The sequence below is a fragment of the Camelus bactrianus genome, chromosome 3 (genome assembly GCF_048773025.1).
Source record: "Camelus bactrianus isolate YW-2024 breed Bactrian camel chromosome 3, ASM4877302v1, whole genome shotgun sequence".
In the NCBI taxonomy this organism is placed as follows: domain Eukaryota; kingdom Metazoa; phylum Chordata; class Mammalia; order Artiodactyla; family Camelidae; genus Camelus; species Camelus bactrianus.
In genome coordinates this window covers 99,856,236-99,873,533 of record NC_133541.1, presented here as the reverse complement: position 1 = coordinate 99,873,533, position 17,298 = coordinate 99,856,236, and the positions used below count along the sequence as shown (strand labels likewise).

The window sequence follows — 17,298 nt, the reverse complement described above, 5'->3', positions numbered from 1 at the left end:
GCAATAGTTACTAGGCAGAATAACCACAGACTCAGTTATTACCACCTTAAAAAAACTCAGTTTGTCACCCTGGCCAAGATCTAGTTAGAAAAATGATCTATTAACCTAGCTATGATTTGGCCAAAACTTGCTACCACCAAAAAAAAATTCCTACCAAGTGTAAGTAAGTAGTGCTATAATTAACACTGTCAATAATATTAATATGTTTCAAGTTTTATAACAGCAAAATAATAAAATGTCATCTACACAGTTGTGAATGACCAATTATTACCTTTTCTAAGGCTGTATTTCTGGAAATAGTAATTGCTAGTTAACAAAGAAATGTTAGTAAAAAACATTCTATCACAAAAATGTACATTATACAAATAAACAAACAAACAAACATATACATTATATATTTTTGTTTATATATTCTCTACTTGTGTGGTATACCATGCAATGGGCAAACAAAGAACATCATCAAATGCTCAAATATAAGTCAAAAATACATTGTTTTACACAGAATGCCAGACAAATTATAAAATTTTTAACACGTTTAATGAATTTGTTTTTTGAGTTAGGGACTGATAAATTAGTGGTCACAAATTTTGTTCCTCGCAACCCTTAATCACTCCCATGAATTCCAACTGGAACTTTGAGAAAGTTGAAGGGAGGGCTAAACTTTATTTCTTACTACCTCTCCTCATAAACCTTCAAAAACAAAGCTTCCTTAAGATATTCAGAGTTGGTAAATAAAAATGAGAAGCTAATAAAACATTCAAACATCTAAAATACATATTTTTTAAAATGTGCTTGCTATTTCTCTTTTCTCTTTAGTTTATATTTGAATGTCTTACCTTTCCCCACTAAAAGTAAGCCCTCTACTTTAAGTCAGACTCAGCACTCACACCGATTTTGGAATGCAGGTAGCTTACTATTGATGTCTACTTGGAGCAGCAAAAAGGATGGGTCAGCATTCCAAGAGATAATTACTGAAGGACACAGCAATTCCTTTTTGCAAAAAACACAGTACCCCAAAGTTTCAACAGTCACATCCACAACAAACGTGCTCCAAGATCCACTCAGAGTAATATGATTGCAATGCAAGATCAACTAATGATAAATTTAGGAATCAGTTTTGCTAATACTGTAAGGCCCAATATAATCAGCAACATCTGGAAATACTGGAATGAAAAAGCTATATTTCTTATGATAAAAACTTTTCAAGGTTCTTTGCTTCCAAGGAAAACTGTCTTCCCAAATTCAGACCTGCAATATTCTTCTCAAAAATCACAAATTGTATCTTGGGATTTCTGAAGCTAATTAGCTTCAAATGCCAAAAGAGAGAACCATCAGGCTTTTCCTAATTCTTAGTTAGAGCTGGAGAAAATTAACTCCACTTTGGTCAACTACGAACACTTCATTTCTAAACTATAGTTTTAATACAGAATCTGTTGGGTTTTTTTTTTTTTAATTTTCTAAACCTGGGAGAAAGTCATCTTTAAAAAGAAAAGTTACCTTTAAGTGCTTTTTAAAAAAATAGTAGGCTACCATTACTAAAATCCCTCATATGTATCAGCATTTTCCATATATTATTCCATTCAATCATCTTAACTACTCGATGAAGTAGATTAACATTTTCATTGTAGGTAGATGAAACTCAGAAAAGTGACATACCCAAGACCACATAATCATGCAGGGATTTGAAGCCATGTGTTTCACACTCCAAAGCTCATACCCCTTTTATCACACCAAACTGAATTAAGTCAATCTTTTTAACAATGTTGTATGACTAGAACAAATACTAACCGATGAAGTAAACAGAATCTACAAGCATTATAATGTCACAGTTTAACAATAATAGTAATGTCAGGAAAAAAGTTCTTTAAATTAAATTAAATGTAATAGATCATCAAGCCCACTAACTTCCCTCTGCCAGAGTTCTTAGAGAGACAGACAAATCATGCTTCTATTTAGTGATTTCTGGCAGCTACAACTACATTATTTCTAATCAACATACATACAGCAAAATTTGTGCCACTAGAGATTTTTGAGACGACTGCTCACATACTCATTAGAAAAGTCACAAGGAATGAAGAACCTGGCAATTAAGGACAAAAAAAAATCTGAATGTTGAAAGAAGAAATGTTACTCTATACTTGCCCTACCATAATAAATGGGTTAGAAAGAAGTTCTGGCTTCTGCTCATTATCCTAAGTAAAAAATAAGCATCAAACACTCCAAAGAAGTACTTGATTTTAATAAGTTAAACAGAGCTTCAAACACCCATAAACTTCCAATTCATACCAATAATGGGAGGACAGCATAATGACTAAGATCAAGGACACTTAGAACACCAGTCCACTGTTCACAGAGATCTCAGCTAACTTGTTTTACCGCTCTTAGCCTCATTTTCTTCAACTATAAAATAAGGATAATAGCAGTAACTATATCACAGGGTTACTGATGATTAAGCAAGACACTATCTAAAATTGAACAATAGTACTTAACACATGGTAATCACTCAAAATAATATGAATCCATTATACTTATCTTAGGCTAACAAGTAACCTGAGCATATTAAACACCAGACATACATTCAACATACACTGACTTACTGAATCCAACATTTAATAAGCACCTACTATGTGCCAGACATTCTACTATATACTGGGAACACAAAAATAAATAAGATGCAATTCCTGCTCATTAAGACACAATCAAATAAATGTGATAAAGTACTACAGATGTCTTTTAACAGAGTTATATACAGACAACATGGGAACACAAAGGAAGAAATGATCAATTCCATTTGGGTAGTAATGAAGGAAGTCAGATAGAGGTGATGACTCTGGGACAAGAAGGTATACAACAGGATGGAGAAGAGGACCATTAGTGACAGCTGCAGTATAACAGTAGTAGTTATAAGCATGGGTTTTACATTCCAAGATATCTAGATTCAGATTCTGTCTCTATCATTACTAGATGTATGACTTTGTGTATGTTATATAATGTCCCTAAGCTTCAGTTTCCTTATCTATAAATTGGGAATAATATCACTTTCTTCATATGGTAGTTGTAATGTTTATTTGAGAATATATGGGTAACCATTTGGTCCAGTGGACAATAAATACTCAGCATATAGTAGCTATCATCATGATTCTAGAAGCCAAAGCAGTGGGATAAAATTACTTGGGAGGTATAACAGCTTGATATGGTCAAAGAACTATAGCAATTTTGTATGTCTGGAATATAAAAACCAAATAAAGTAGGATATAGCAAGGATAGAAATAGACAGAAGCCAAATCCTAAATAACCTTGTATGTCATACCAAGGAGTCTGATTTACCCTTTATGGGATGGGAAAGGGTTTTTTGCCAAAAGAGTAACATGATTGAACCGACATTAGAGAATTTAATGTGACAGCAGGGTAGAAGAATCAGAGGTATAATCTTAGAAGTAGACAGATCCAGGGATTAGTACAATAAATTCAGGTGAAAGATGATTTGATTTAAGGCAAACGTAGTGAGGATACAAAGTGACAAATAAACAAGATGTGAAGAAAGAACCTACCAAAGGAGAAAAGGGATCCCTCCTACACCGCTGGTGGGAAGGTGAACTGGTGCAGCCACTACAGAAAACAGTATGGAGGTTCCTTAAAAATCTAAAAATAGAGTTACCAGCCATTCCACTCCTGGGCATATATCCAGAAAAGACAAAAATTCTAATCTGAAATATGAAAACAAATGTATGTATGTATATACAAGACTGGGACATTGTGCTGTACACCAGAAATTGATACATTATAATTGACTGTACTTGAGTTTAAAAAAATTCTAATCTGAAAAAATACATGAACGCCAATGTTCACAGAAGCACTATTTATAATAGCTAAGACATGGAAGCAACCTAAGTGTCTAGCAACAGATGAATGGATAAGGAAGATGTGGCACATATATACAATGGAATATTACTCAGCCATAAAACAGGATAAAATATCATCATTTGCAGCAACATGGATGGGCCCAGAGATTATCATACTAAGTGAAATAAGGCAGAGAAAGACAAATATTATGTATCACTTATATATGGAATCTAAAAATTAATACAAATAAACTTATTTACAAAACAAAAACAAACTCACAGACACAGAAACAAACTTATGGATACCAAAGGGGAAGAGGAGTAGGGATAAATTAGAAGTATGGGATTAAGAGATGCACACCACATATAAGATAAACAACAAGGATTTACTGTGTTGCACAAGGAAGTATATTCAATACTTTGTAATAACCCATAATAGAAAAGAATCTGAAAAAATACTTACTATGTATGTGTGTTTGTGTGTATGTATATAACCAAATCACTTTGCTGTACACCTAAAACAAACACAATATGATAAATCAATTATACTTCAATTAATAAAAAAAAGGAAACTACAGGACTTAGTGCCTGCCTAGATGTATGTGGTGAGAAGAAACAACAGATGCAAGCTCTGAGGTTTCTGACTACACCGACTAGTTTTAGGGCAATGAAATTTACAAATGGGGGTGGGAGAGGAGAGGGAAGGAGAGGGAAGTGAGCTCAGTTTTAGAATTCTGAACCTAAGACGTTTATGGCACATACATACAGTAGGCAGTTGGAAGGGCTCTTAGCAGACTGCTAAAAAGTAGTGAGTGAGAGAGGGAAGCCACATGGATATCTAAGAGAAGAATGCTCCTAAGAGAGTGAACTACAAATGCCAAAGGCTGTGGAGCAGGACATGCTTGGAGAGTTTATAGAGAATAATAAAGCAGTTGCGGTTTTGCTTAAATGTTTATGCTGATGGAACTTTGAATCCTTTCGTTTTAAATCACCACCCCTCTAAACCTGCCACTTAAAGCCCAAACTCCTGAAGTAAGACATCCAAACATCAACCTTAATAGTGATTGTCCAACTAACTCAAGGCAATGATCCATACATTGAGTTTAGGATCATGGACTATCACAAAACTAGGAAAAAATTAAATGAGGTGATGCAGTTTAGGTATATATGCCTAGAACACACATTCAAATATAATGTTATTATGTAAAAGTAGTTCAGAAGGGCAAATATAATTTTAATAAATAATTTACATTGTTTTCACATTCCCTGAAATGTTCACATTCCTGAAAAGACTGCTGTCTTTAAGGGCAGGGATCACACTTTTTCATTTTTGTAATCCCAAAGCCTATCACAAGCTTAACAAATAGTAGGCTCTAGATAAATTATTGTGGAATAAATAAATCTACTCTACAATACCAATCAGAATTCCTAAACAGACTGCCAAGAACTCTAAACTCTGACATAATTTTACTATGCATGATGTCAGTTCATGAACAAGAGGGCCTACCCCAAACTAAATGCTGATTTTCTTCTGTAGAGAATGAATAAATGATTTTAACAGATTAATGAGAAGATAATACACAATAATAAGTACTTTCGTATTATCATATTATTTGTTCTTGGGGGTAGTAGGTGAAATCCATGCACCTGACAATGTATAACCTTAAAAAAATGGTCTCTCCAAACTAAAAGAAAATAAACATTTCTTTTGTAACCTGTCAGTCAAATCCGAAGCAAAACAGATACCAAAATATAGTATAGATTCTCACACTCCAGAATCAAAATAACTAGTAAATTAACATAACTGGGACCATTTGACCAGTGATATATAAGATTTGTTTCTGCAATTTAATCACATAGGTGATAACACTGGCTTAGGTGTCAAGCAAATTGTGTATTACTCAAATATCGAATTCACACCTCTTAAGCAATTACTAGAAGATACCAGATGCAAAAACTCTAATTGCTATGCTTTATATTTTATTCTACTTATCCATTTATTATCCTGGAAAAAGAAATCTTGCCTATATTCTTCTTACAGACTGTATACATCAGATGCACTCAGACTATGAATAGCATCTCCTCCGTCTTCAGTTTTGTCTTCTCTTAAACATATCCCCAGACTTTGTCAGGGAGGCAATGCATAAAAAACAAATGCTACAACAACTTGTTCTTCTGGTAGCCTGGCAAATAGGTTTAAAACAAAAGAGTTCCCAACCATCCATCTTCAGCATATACAAGCTGGGCAGAAATTTCAGGAACTGGATATTATTAATGGGGTGGGGAGTCTATTGTGTGTGACTGAAAATTCTGTAGCATATAAATTACCCCAAATTAAACCTCTTCTGGAGACCAGATGAAGAGAACAAGGACATATCCAGTAACCCAGAACAGGATCCTGAAAGGATCCTGAAAAAACAAAAAACAAAGTTGGAAGACTTACACTTCCCAATTTCAAAACTTACTACAAAAAACTACACTCATCATGACAGTTTTGGAACTGTCTAGATAAAGACATATAGAACAGTGGAATAAAACAGAAATAAGCACTCCAGAAATAAACCCTCACATTTACAGTCAATTGACTTTTGACAAGGGTACCAAGACAATTTAATGGAGAAAGAACTAATTTTTAACAATTAGTGTTGGGACAACTGGATGTCTACATTCAAAAGAATGAGGCTGGACCTCTACCCCACATCTTATATAAAAATTAACTCAAAATGGATCAAAGACCTAAATGTAAGAGCTAAAACTATAAAACTCTTAGAAGAAAACAGTTGTAAATCTCTTCCCAATCTTAGATTATGCAATGGTCTTTTTAGACATGGTAACAAAGGCACAAGCAACAACAACAAAAAAGATAAATACAAAAACTGGGCTCTAACCACAAATTTAAAATTTAAAAATGCAATCACGAAAGTGAAAAGACGGTGCACAGAATGGAAGAAAATATTTGCAAATCGTGTATCTGATAAGGGACTAGTATCCAGAATACAAATTTTTTCCTAAAAAGAAACAAAAAACAAACAAAAAACCCCCACATGATTCAACAATAAAAAGACAAATAACTCAACCAAGAAATAGGGAAAAGACCTAAAAAGACATTTCTCCAAAGACATACAAATGGACAACAAGCACATGAAAAGATGCTCAACTTCATTAGTCACTGGGGAAATCCAAATCAGAATCACAATGAGATACAAATCCATACCTACTCAGATGGCTATTTAAAAAAAAGTCAGCAAGGATGTGAAGAAATTGGAACCCTCATACACTGCTGCTAGGAATGCAAAATTGTGCACCTGCTATAGAAAACAGCTTGATGGTTCCTCAGAAAGTTAAACATAGAGTTATGTGACATAGCAATTCCACTCCTAGGTATATACTCAAAGGAACCAAAAAGATATCTTCATACAAAACTTGTACACAAAAGTTCATAGTATTATTATTTAGTACAAAAGGTAGAAATAACCCAGATGTCCAATGAACAAAATGTGGTATATCCACAAAATGGACTATTCCAAGAAGACTGATAAAAGATACAATATGTAGAAATCTTGAAAACAGTATACTAATTAAAAAAACTGAGGCACAAAAGACCACATATTGTATGACCCCATTTATATGAAATGCCCAGACTAGGCAAATCCAGAGACAGAAAGTAGATTAGTGATTATCAGGGGCTACAGGGAGGGTGAAATGGGAAATGACTGCTTATGGTTTTGTTTGGGGGTGATGAAAATGTTTTAAAATAGATAGTAGTGAAGGTTGCACAACTCTGTGAATATATTAAAAAACCACTGAATTATACACTTTAAAGAGTAAATTCTATGATGTGTGAATTCTATTTCAATTTTTAAAACTCTTGGAATTGGAATTTGAAAAATACTTTGGAAATCTGTTAAATTTTCTATTTTGATAAACGTACCATGGTTATGTAAAAGAATGCCTTTGTTGTTAAAGAATGTACACTGAAGAATTTAATGGTAAAGAGGCATGATGTATGAAACTACTTCCAAATGATTCAGAAAATAAATTATTTATTTGTTGAGGGGTGTGGAATGGGACAAAAGGAACACAACAGGTGAGTCTGGATAAAGGATATATAGGAGGAGTTCCTTGTACTATTCTTGCAACTTTCCAGTAAGTCTGAAATAATATCAAAATGAAAAGTAACAAAAAAGAGAAAAAGTATCCAAATAAAACTGGACTATGGCCTCTTTTGGGATTTGCTCTTTGATAATGATAGTTTGTTTCACATGTTTCTGAATTTAGCAACTGTACACATTTTTAAAAGGCAAAAATTAAAATGTAGAGATTCAGCAGAAGAATAGGTAAACACAGAAAAAAATAAATTAGAAGTTGGTAAGAGATGAAAGTACTTTCAAAGTGTACCACTGAAGGCATCAACTGGCACGGCCAAACGTCTACCTTCTGACCCAGATTTCATAAAATGCCCATGTAAAAACTTTTAAATTCTACATCATTAAAGAAAATACTACAGGTTCATTTATCTAGATTTAATTCCATATTGAGGTAATCTTTCCAAAACTGAGCTTATCTCTAGTGATAAAAAGAAAAAAAAAAATTCTTTCCAGCATGTAATCAATATATGAAGCACCATGATCAATTATAAACTAGCCAATCTGAGGACAAATTGGGAAAAAATAAGGATTGTATTACAGAAACAACTTCCCAGCACAGTATTCCATGTAAACTGGGTTCAGTAGCTTCAGGGAAGACATCAGTGAGTGCTCTGCCTCTCTCTGTCATAGAAGCTTTTAAATATTTTGTCAATCTTAAGCTTTTTAACTTGCTAATACCTATTGTGATGAAACAATTACATAAGATTTGTATTCAAACTTGTTCTCATAAAGCAATCTATAGATTCACTACAACCCCTATCAAAATCCCAACAGCATTTTTTACAGAAATACAAAGATTCATCCTAAAATTCACCTAGACTCTCAAGGAACCCTGACTAGTCAAAACAATCTTGAAAGAGAAAAACAAAGGTGGAAAAATGACACTACCTAAAAGCTACAGTAATCAAGAGTGTGATAGTATAGTAAGACATATAGACTAATAGATTTGAACAGAGAGCACAGAATTAAACCCTCTAACACATGATCAATTAATTTCAACAAGGATGCCAAGATCATTTAATGGGGAAAATTGCAGTCTTTTCAACAAATGATGCTGGAAAAACTAGATATCCACATGCTAAAGATAAAGTTAGACTCTGACCTTACACTATGTACAAAAATAAACTGAAAATGGATCAAAGACTTAAATGTAAGAGCTAAACTACAAAATTCTTAGAAGAAAACACTGAAGAAAACCTTTATGACATTGGATTTAGCAACAACTTTATGGATATGACACCAAAAGCACAGGCACCAAAAGAACAGATAAACTGGACATCATCAAAATAAAACTTATAAGCATGAAAGGATGCCATCAACAGAGTGAAAAGGCAACCCATAGAATGTGAGAAAATATGTTGAAATTATACATATGGTAAGAGATTAATATCCAAAGAACGTCTACAATTAAACAACGAAAAACCCAATTAAAAACGGGCCAAGTGTTTAAATAGACATCTCTCCAAAGAAGATACACAAATGGTCAATAAGCACATGAAAAGATGTTCAACATCACTAGTTATTAGGGAAATGCAAATCAAAACCACATCCATTAGGATAGGTATTATCAAAAACAAAAACAAAACAGAAAATAGTAAGTACTGGCTAGAATGTGGAGAAATCAGAACCTTTGTGCTCTGCCACTGGGAATGCAAAATGGTATAGCTGCTATATTAAACAGTATGGTGGTTCCTCAAAAAATTAAAAATAGAATTACAATATGATCCAGCAATCCCACTTCCGGATATATATGCAAAAGAACTGGAAGAAGGGACTCGAACAGGTATTTGTACAATCATGTTCAGAGCAGCATAATCACAACAGCCAAAAGGTCAAAGCAATCGGAGTGTGAATCAACGGATGAATGAATAAACACAATGTGGTATATACATACAATGGAATAGTATTCAACTAATTGTCATACAAGATACAACATGGATGAACCCTGAAGATGTTATGCTAAGTAAAACAAGCCAGTCACAAAAGTAGAAAAAATGTATAATTCCACTTATTTGAGATACTTAGAGTAGTCAAATTCATAGAAAAATAAAGTAGAATTATGGTTGCTGGGGCTAGGAAGGGAGGATGGGTATTGCTGTTTAAGGGGTAGAATTTCAGTTTAGGAAGATGAAAAAGTTTTGTAGATGGCTGGTGGTGATGGTTGCACAACAATGTGAATGTACTTAAAAACCACTTTAAAATGGTTAAAATGGTAAATTTTATGTTACGCATATTTTAACTCAATTTTAAAAAGACAAAAAAATAGTTAAAATGGTAAATTTTGTTATGTGTGCTTTACCACAATTAAAAAAACTACTCTCAACCTAACTGTCCTCATTACAAACAAATGCATCAAACTTACCTTGGCAACTTAATAAACTGTTCTCCTGTTTAATTCTTTGGTTCTTGGGGCTAATCCCTGGGGGTATACTTGCCTTTCTCTTTTCAAAATTGCACACTAATGCAGGTGAATCAAACCACTAGGATATAGTGGGCTATCTACTTAAAAAAAATTTTTTTAAAGCCTTTCTACTAATGAAAAAAGCGTCCATTAAGGGAAAAACTTTGTGAGAACTGAAGGATGTGTAGTGGAAGAAGAGCAGAATGTGCTCTTTGACAAACTACTGCTAAATTTCAGTCTAGTAAGTAAAAATAAGCTTTGCATATAACTTTACTTTCCTCCTGGTTTAGGTAGAGTTGGCCAAAAAAAGGTAAACCAGTCAATCATCACAAGGCAAATGATCTTCATTCATAGGAATCATACACTGTAAGTAGCTACCAATAGAAAAGCATACAGATTTTAATTTTTACAAATTAAAACCAATGTTTCCCATATTGGCAAAGATGCAAAGTTGGGTATATACCTTTCTTTATTGGTACTTTTTAATATTTCTTAATTCTTTTAAAATGAATAATGACAAGACCTGAACTTTACAAGTAAGTTCAATTACAAAATTATCTTAAAATAATGTTCCTCCTATAATCAATAGTACACCTTTGACTGCCTTCTTAACATATTGATCTACACGGCAGTCACCAGTTTCATTAAAGAACATAGTTTTCCAACAAGGTCAACCACGGATTATATGCTAGATTAAGATAGGCATTTCCTAGGCAACTAATCAAATTCATTGGTACAATGCATCAGAAGAGAAACAACAGGACAACCTAGCAGTTAAACCAAAATGGGAGTCACATGACCTATTTTCTACTATAAATTAGCTGTGTGATCCTAGGCAAGTCACTTAGCTCAATGATTCCTAGACTTTTGAGGATTTAGCCAGGGTCCTGTCAAGAACTTTCCAATTTGATATTTTGTCAAATACGGATATTGTAAAAATTTCATAACAGTAAGAAGGGCATTACCTCAAAATAGAAAAAAGTGAAAAAAAAAAAACAGCTTTTTGAGAAATTCACTACATTGTCCTTACTTTCCTCATTTCACTTTAGACCTATGAAAACTTCAATAGGGACTAAGCAAGGTCCCTTACCAATGCTGGAGACAGCATTGGTAACCAAAAACTTTGCCTATATCTTAATCTGAAGGAGCAAAATAGTAGCATGGGTTCTGGATTTAGTACTAGATATAAATTCTAGCTTTACCACGTACTAAGTGTGTAACATTTTAACCATTTTTTTGTTTTGTTTTTTGGATTCATCATTTCTCCGAACCTACATTTATTCATCTATTAAAATGTAGATAATACCTACCTCAAAGGGATGTTGAAACGATTAAATAAAACAACCAAAGTATCTAGTACGGTACTGGCATAAAATAAGCATTCATTAAATGGTAGCAGTTACCTAAAAATGAGATGAAATAGGATTATCACCAAGATTCTATGACTTTATAGATAGATAAGCAAAAGGAGAGGAAAATTGTAAATAGTAAGGTCCAAGAAGTCAGATACATTGAAACAGTTCATTTACAGTAGGTTAAAAAAAAGAAAGAAAAAGAAAGAAAAGAATTTATTTCATTTCTTAGACTTTGGTTCTTAGGAGGGTAAATTTGGGGAAAAATAAAAGGGTAGATTTCTCACTTCTTTCTTTTTACTTGCCAACCCAAGACTAACACTTTAAAAAGAAATTGCTGCTTGGCTTTCTTTAAAGTAACATATTTTATTTATCTTATCTCTCATTGATTCAGAAAGCCAGAATTGATTTTCAGAGGTCATCACTCTACTACTAGATAGGCTCAGAAAGGAATGTGCTTAAACTCATCTCCAGTGGACCATTCTTAACATTTCATCACTTTGATCAGATAAAAAGTCTAAATCTTTCTCAAATTCACCATTTAAAAATCTCCCATGAATAGTAATGTTATCTTTTGTGTAACAATGGAGAAAATAAAACTACATATTATATTTCCACAGAGAAATTCTGAAAGGACAAAAGACATTAAAGGTGTAAAAGGGCAGGATACTTGGGAGCAGGGGTAAGATCAAGACTTTTTACTGTATTTGCCTTTATATTATTATTAGTCTTATACAAATGTGATCACCTATGAAAATGTATTAAATAACTAAAAGAAAACCTCTACATAAATCAAGTTTCACAAAAAGGTTTTCTTCTACCCAAAATCAACCCTGTTTTGACCCAAAATTCATATAACCACACTCATCAATGAATCATTTTATGTGAAGTCTTGAGGCTTTATAGAATGAAAATGTGCATGGTTGACAGTCATGCGATATAACAAATTGTTACAGTAATAACATGTAATTTTTCCTTCAATAAACATTTCCATGTCTTCAAAATTTGCTCCCTAGAATACAAAGGTATTTCCTATTTTATTACTACTGATAATAATCTATGGAATTATCAAGCCATTCTACCTTGAACAAAGTTCCCATAAAGGTTTTTAAGAAATTCATTTTCATGGATGAAAATGAATTTTTCAAAAACAATACAGTATTTTAAGTTTCTCAAAATTATAAATTTACCATAAAAAATTTACAACATTAAACCTTTCAGTACCCTCTTTCAGTTTCTCTCTTGTTCAGGTTATGAGCCCAAGCCCTGGGATGCTATTAAAAGCAGTGACTCACCTTGTTTACCTGAACTTTAAATACACAGTATTCATGACAAAATTGCCATCCCTGATAAGAGTGGGCCTGTAGACCAGCGGTTCTCTACCAGGGGTGATTTTGCCTCCTGAGACATTTGGCTTGGTGTTGTCTAAGGACATTTTTAGCTGTCACTACTGGGTGGGTTCTACTGGCATCTAGTGGGAAAAGGCAAGGGATGTTGCTAAAGCATAGAAGAGCCCCTCGTAACAATTATCTGGCCCCAGATGTCAATATGTTGCTTTGAGAAACCATGCTCTAGATTATAGATCATAAGTAACCCTGAAGGAAATGATCCATCTCCCATTAGAGAAAATCAGAATGGAACCTCTGGATGGTCTGTGCTTTTGACTCAAAACATATTTTTCAGGAAAAAAAAAAAATCCCTGCAAAGCTTTTGCTATAAATTACTGTATACAATTTCTGTGTACTTCTATCTAATTGTAACTATGGCACCTGCCTCAAGATAAGAAAAAAGGCTCAGCAATGTTTCCTAATTGGGTATCTGTCTTCTAAGTGTGTATATAAATATGTATACACATACACATAGGCTTATATAGGCCTAGCAATTTTACTGAAAGAAAAACTTTAATATTGGTTACCTCTGAGGAGTGCAATTTGAAGGGTCAGTAGTGGTGAGGAGGACTTTTACTTTTCATCTTCTATCTACTAACTATATTGTTGAACTTTTTACCATGAGACTGTATTACTTTTATAATTTTAAAAGGAAAATGTCACACACATAGACATGCAGTATGTGCATATATTTTTAAGACAGAATTAAAAGTCATAAACCTCATCAAAATCCTTTCGTTAGGAATTTTATTTTTCTTTTACTTTACAAAAAAAAAAGACTACAAATCTAAAATTAACATTTAAAAATTGGTTTTTAAAGAATTTTCAACCTAACTTCTATTCTGAACAATGGGTACATTTCAACAGAATCCAGTTTAACTACCGACTCTTCCAGTCAAGGCCCTGGACAGCTAAGAAACATGCTCAGTATGCCTGAAGAAATACAAAACAGGCATTTATTTATCCCAGTGTTTAAAACACCAAGAACCAAAGTTCCCAAATGGTGGCATTCTCTAAGCTAAAACAATTCTAATATAAAAAATTTACAAAAAGACTCAAGCTCTTTCTTCAGACTAAAAGGTTTGTTGACTTAGTCAGCAAGGGAAAGTAGCTTGTTTTCCCCTCAGTTGTTGGCTCTGAGAATGAATAGAAAAAAAGTCCTTAGAGTATCTACATCTCTGTATACTGAATGCATAGAACTTCAACTAATTCTGGAGCAAATACACTAGGCCTCCACATTTCTTACTTATTTCTCACCTAGTTCTGTCCCATTTGGGAAACAAGACAAACTTCACTCTCAAACTACAATCCAACTCATCTCTCCGAATGTCTAAATTCTAAATGCTTAGTTCTAAAACATCTAGGCATGATGTAAATAAGGATTTTATTATTATTCATCAAATGCAAGTTGGGTGTTTTCTTAAGAACATTACTTATGGCCTCTTCACACTGGAAATTCAAATGTAATAATATGGGAGATGATAGCTCATCTTGTCAGAGAGAAAAGCCAAAAATTTGCTTGGCAAAAAAAGTCATTTCACTCGCAAAGGCATAGACTATACCCTACCACACACAGTATACAACAGAGACTAGATACTCCAAGAATTTCTTCTCTGTATGATATGGAGGAAACCAGACATAAAAACAAAATTTCCTTTCTCCAAAGGTTAAGAAAGAATCTATATATACACCGAGCATTATCTGAGATTAGGCTAAAGTCTGTGAGTATTCTAGAAACCTGCATTCCAAAAATGAGGTCTACATCTATACATAATACCTAAATCCTTTAGACAAAGAAAATTTAGGAGAATAAGAGGTTCTTCTACCATTAGTCTCGGTGAACGAATTGTGAATAATTTCTATGTTAAACATTAAAAAAACACAAAAGGTATAGATTCTGCTCATAGTTTTAACCACCTGGTATGGGGATTCCAAATGAAATACTAGTGTGTGTATATGTGTGTGTGTGTGTGTGTGTGTGTGTGTGTGTGTGTGAAAAAGCCTCACTTGAAATAGTTACTTCAAAAGCTCATTTCGCCAGAAATAACACATGAGCCCAAAGAGTTAGAGATTTATCACTTTAGAAGCTCACTAGCATTCTAACTCTTAAGAAATTTAACAATACTACTTAAGTAAAAGCAAATGAGTGACCTTTCACCTCACCTATGACAATTATGTAAAAATGGTCTAGAAAATCCAGGACACCATCCTTCTATCACATTTAGACCAAAGCAAATCTTTTCAGTCTCTCTTACAAGTTTCAAAGAAAAATAGATTCTAATCTTTAGAGTCTAAAGATATTTCCACTTTATTTCCTAGGTAAAAAGTACATGTGTTCTAAGTTCATCTCTCATCAATCTTCATTTAAAATCTAAATGAAAGCCTTCCACAAGCCCAGGAGAGGAATTCCTCCAGATATTCTCCCCATAACTGCCTACCCAAATAAAATCCTGTCCCACCTTGGCTTAGAAATTATTTCTCATATAGTGAAATTCAAAGATACAGACATTCGAGGAACCATCTCCTTTACAACCCACACAGATTTTTCCAAAGCAAAATACTGGGGTTAGAATATACTAAAGTTTTAAATCTAAAAGAATTCCTGTTCAGATCAAGAATGGTTAATACTGCGCACTAAATGTATTCTGCAATGCACAAATACAGTTTCTCCTTATTCCTCTCAAATACAACAGCCAGGAGAGCTGTACACACAGAGAAATCTCTGTACTTTAACACCAAGATCAGAGGTTAAAATAATTGGTCATAGGGGATGAACCAGGCACCTTAGAACCAAAATAGAATACCCTGAGCACTTAGAACAATAAATAGGACAGTACCCAAGCCACAGTCAAGAGGAAAAAAAGTACATATATAAAATATCTCCTTTTTCTCTAGAGCCCAAAAGATGATGCCTACCATTCTAGGTTGCTTAGACTGAAAAAGGTTCAGTACACACCCTAAGAGTTAAAAGAAACTTAGGATCTAATAACAAATTTCCCTCACTGCAAAAGATGTCCATAGGGTGCCTCACCTTCCCCAAGCCTAAAAATCTCCAGAGCTCAGCTTTCCTGTTATTCTGAAGCTCAAAGATGCACTGGAACTTTCTTTTCCTGTCTAACTTCACACAAAGTCCCAGGTGCAAGACCCACGTGATTTTTCAGCGTAAAAGCGGAGTTCCTTAATACTCACCTGTCTCAGACTAAAGAGGGGAATTAAGAACCCTCCTTAAAGACACATGTAACGCATAAGGCAAATAATGTCCAACCCTTCAACTCTGAGAGACACAGTATATTGGAAATGTTCTTTGAGCAAGCTAGCTCTGTCTGTGTCTGTCTCAGCCTCAGTCTTTCTGTCCCTCACCCTGTCTCGCTCTCTCAGTACCAAGGGCAGGGACTGTGGCAAGACCCCGCCCCCCCATCTCCAAAGCTGGGTGGGCGGGAGGTAGCCTGAGGAGTCCCGGTTCCCGCGCGAAGCTCAGAGACCAAAGGACTCTATTGTGGGTCTACGGATGGTGACGGGAACCGGTCCGGCTCGAGACGCGGGCTGAAGAGTAAGCCGAGGGTGCACTAGGCCCGCACCGCTGCCACTGCCGCCATGGAGCCGATCGCTGTCACGGAACGACTCCGCCCGGGGCAGCGGGAGGGCAGCCCGGGCCCCGCGCCGGCCCAGAGAGAATTCATGCCTCAAGCTGTGTGGGAGGCAGGGGTCCTAGAGCCGTACCTCGGACACCTCGTCCTCGTCGCTACCAGAGGCACCACCTCCACCCCCGGTCCTCAGGACGGCAGCCGCCAACTTGAAATCCAGCGCCGCGTCCCCTCCGCCTGCACCGCTCCCGCCGCCACCGACTCCTGGAGCGGGCCCGGCCTCCCCAAAGAGTCTCACGGTGCGGATCCCCAGCCCGACCCCTCCCGGCGGAGGCGGCTCCGAGGCCCCGGCTGGGGCGGATCGCGGAGCCACCGAGTCCAGGTCCTCCTCAAAGGAGGTGCCGCCGCCTCCGCCGTCGGTCAGCATGGTTCGCACGCGGAGCCGGAGACGCTGCCGAGTCACTCGCGGCCACCGCCGCTGCCGATCCCGGGAACGAGAGGAGCAGCAGGAGGAAGAAGCGTCTCCTTACCCCCGTCCCAGCAGCGCCACTAACTTCTCACTGCCTAACCTGCTGCCTCCCGC

General features: G+C 35.4%; 1 protein-coding gene across 14 annotated transcripts in view; it reads right to left on the bottom strand.

Moving 5' to 3' along the window:
* The window catches only part of ANKHD1 (ankyrin repeat and KH domain containing 1), a 112,324-nt gene extending 95,045 nt beyond the window's left edge, over positions 1-17,279 (bottom strand). For all 14 annotated transcript variants that reach the window (XM_045507940.2, XM_074360781.1, XM_074360783.1 and 11 more), the window contains exon 1: positions 16,852-17,279. In XM_045507940.2, the coding sequence (XP_045363896.2) occupies positions 16,852-17,142 (291 nt within the window). In that variant the 5' untranslated portion in view covers positions 17,143-17,279. The remainder of the gene's footprint in view (positions 1-16,851) is intronic.
* Between the last annotated feature and the right edge of the window lie 19 nt (positions 17,280-17,298).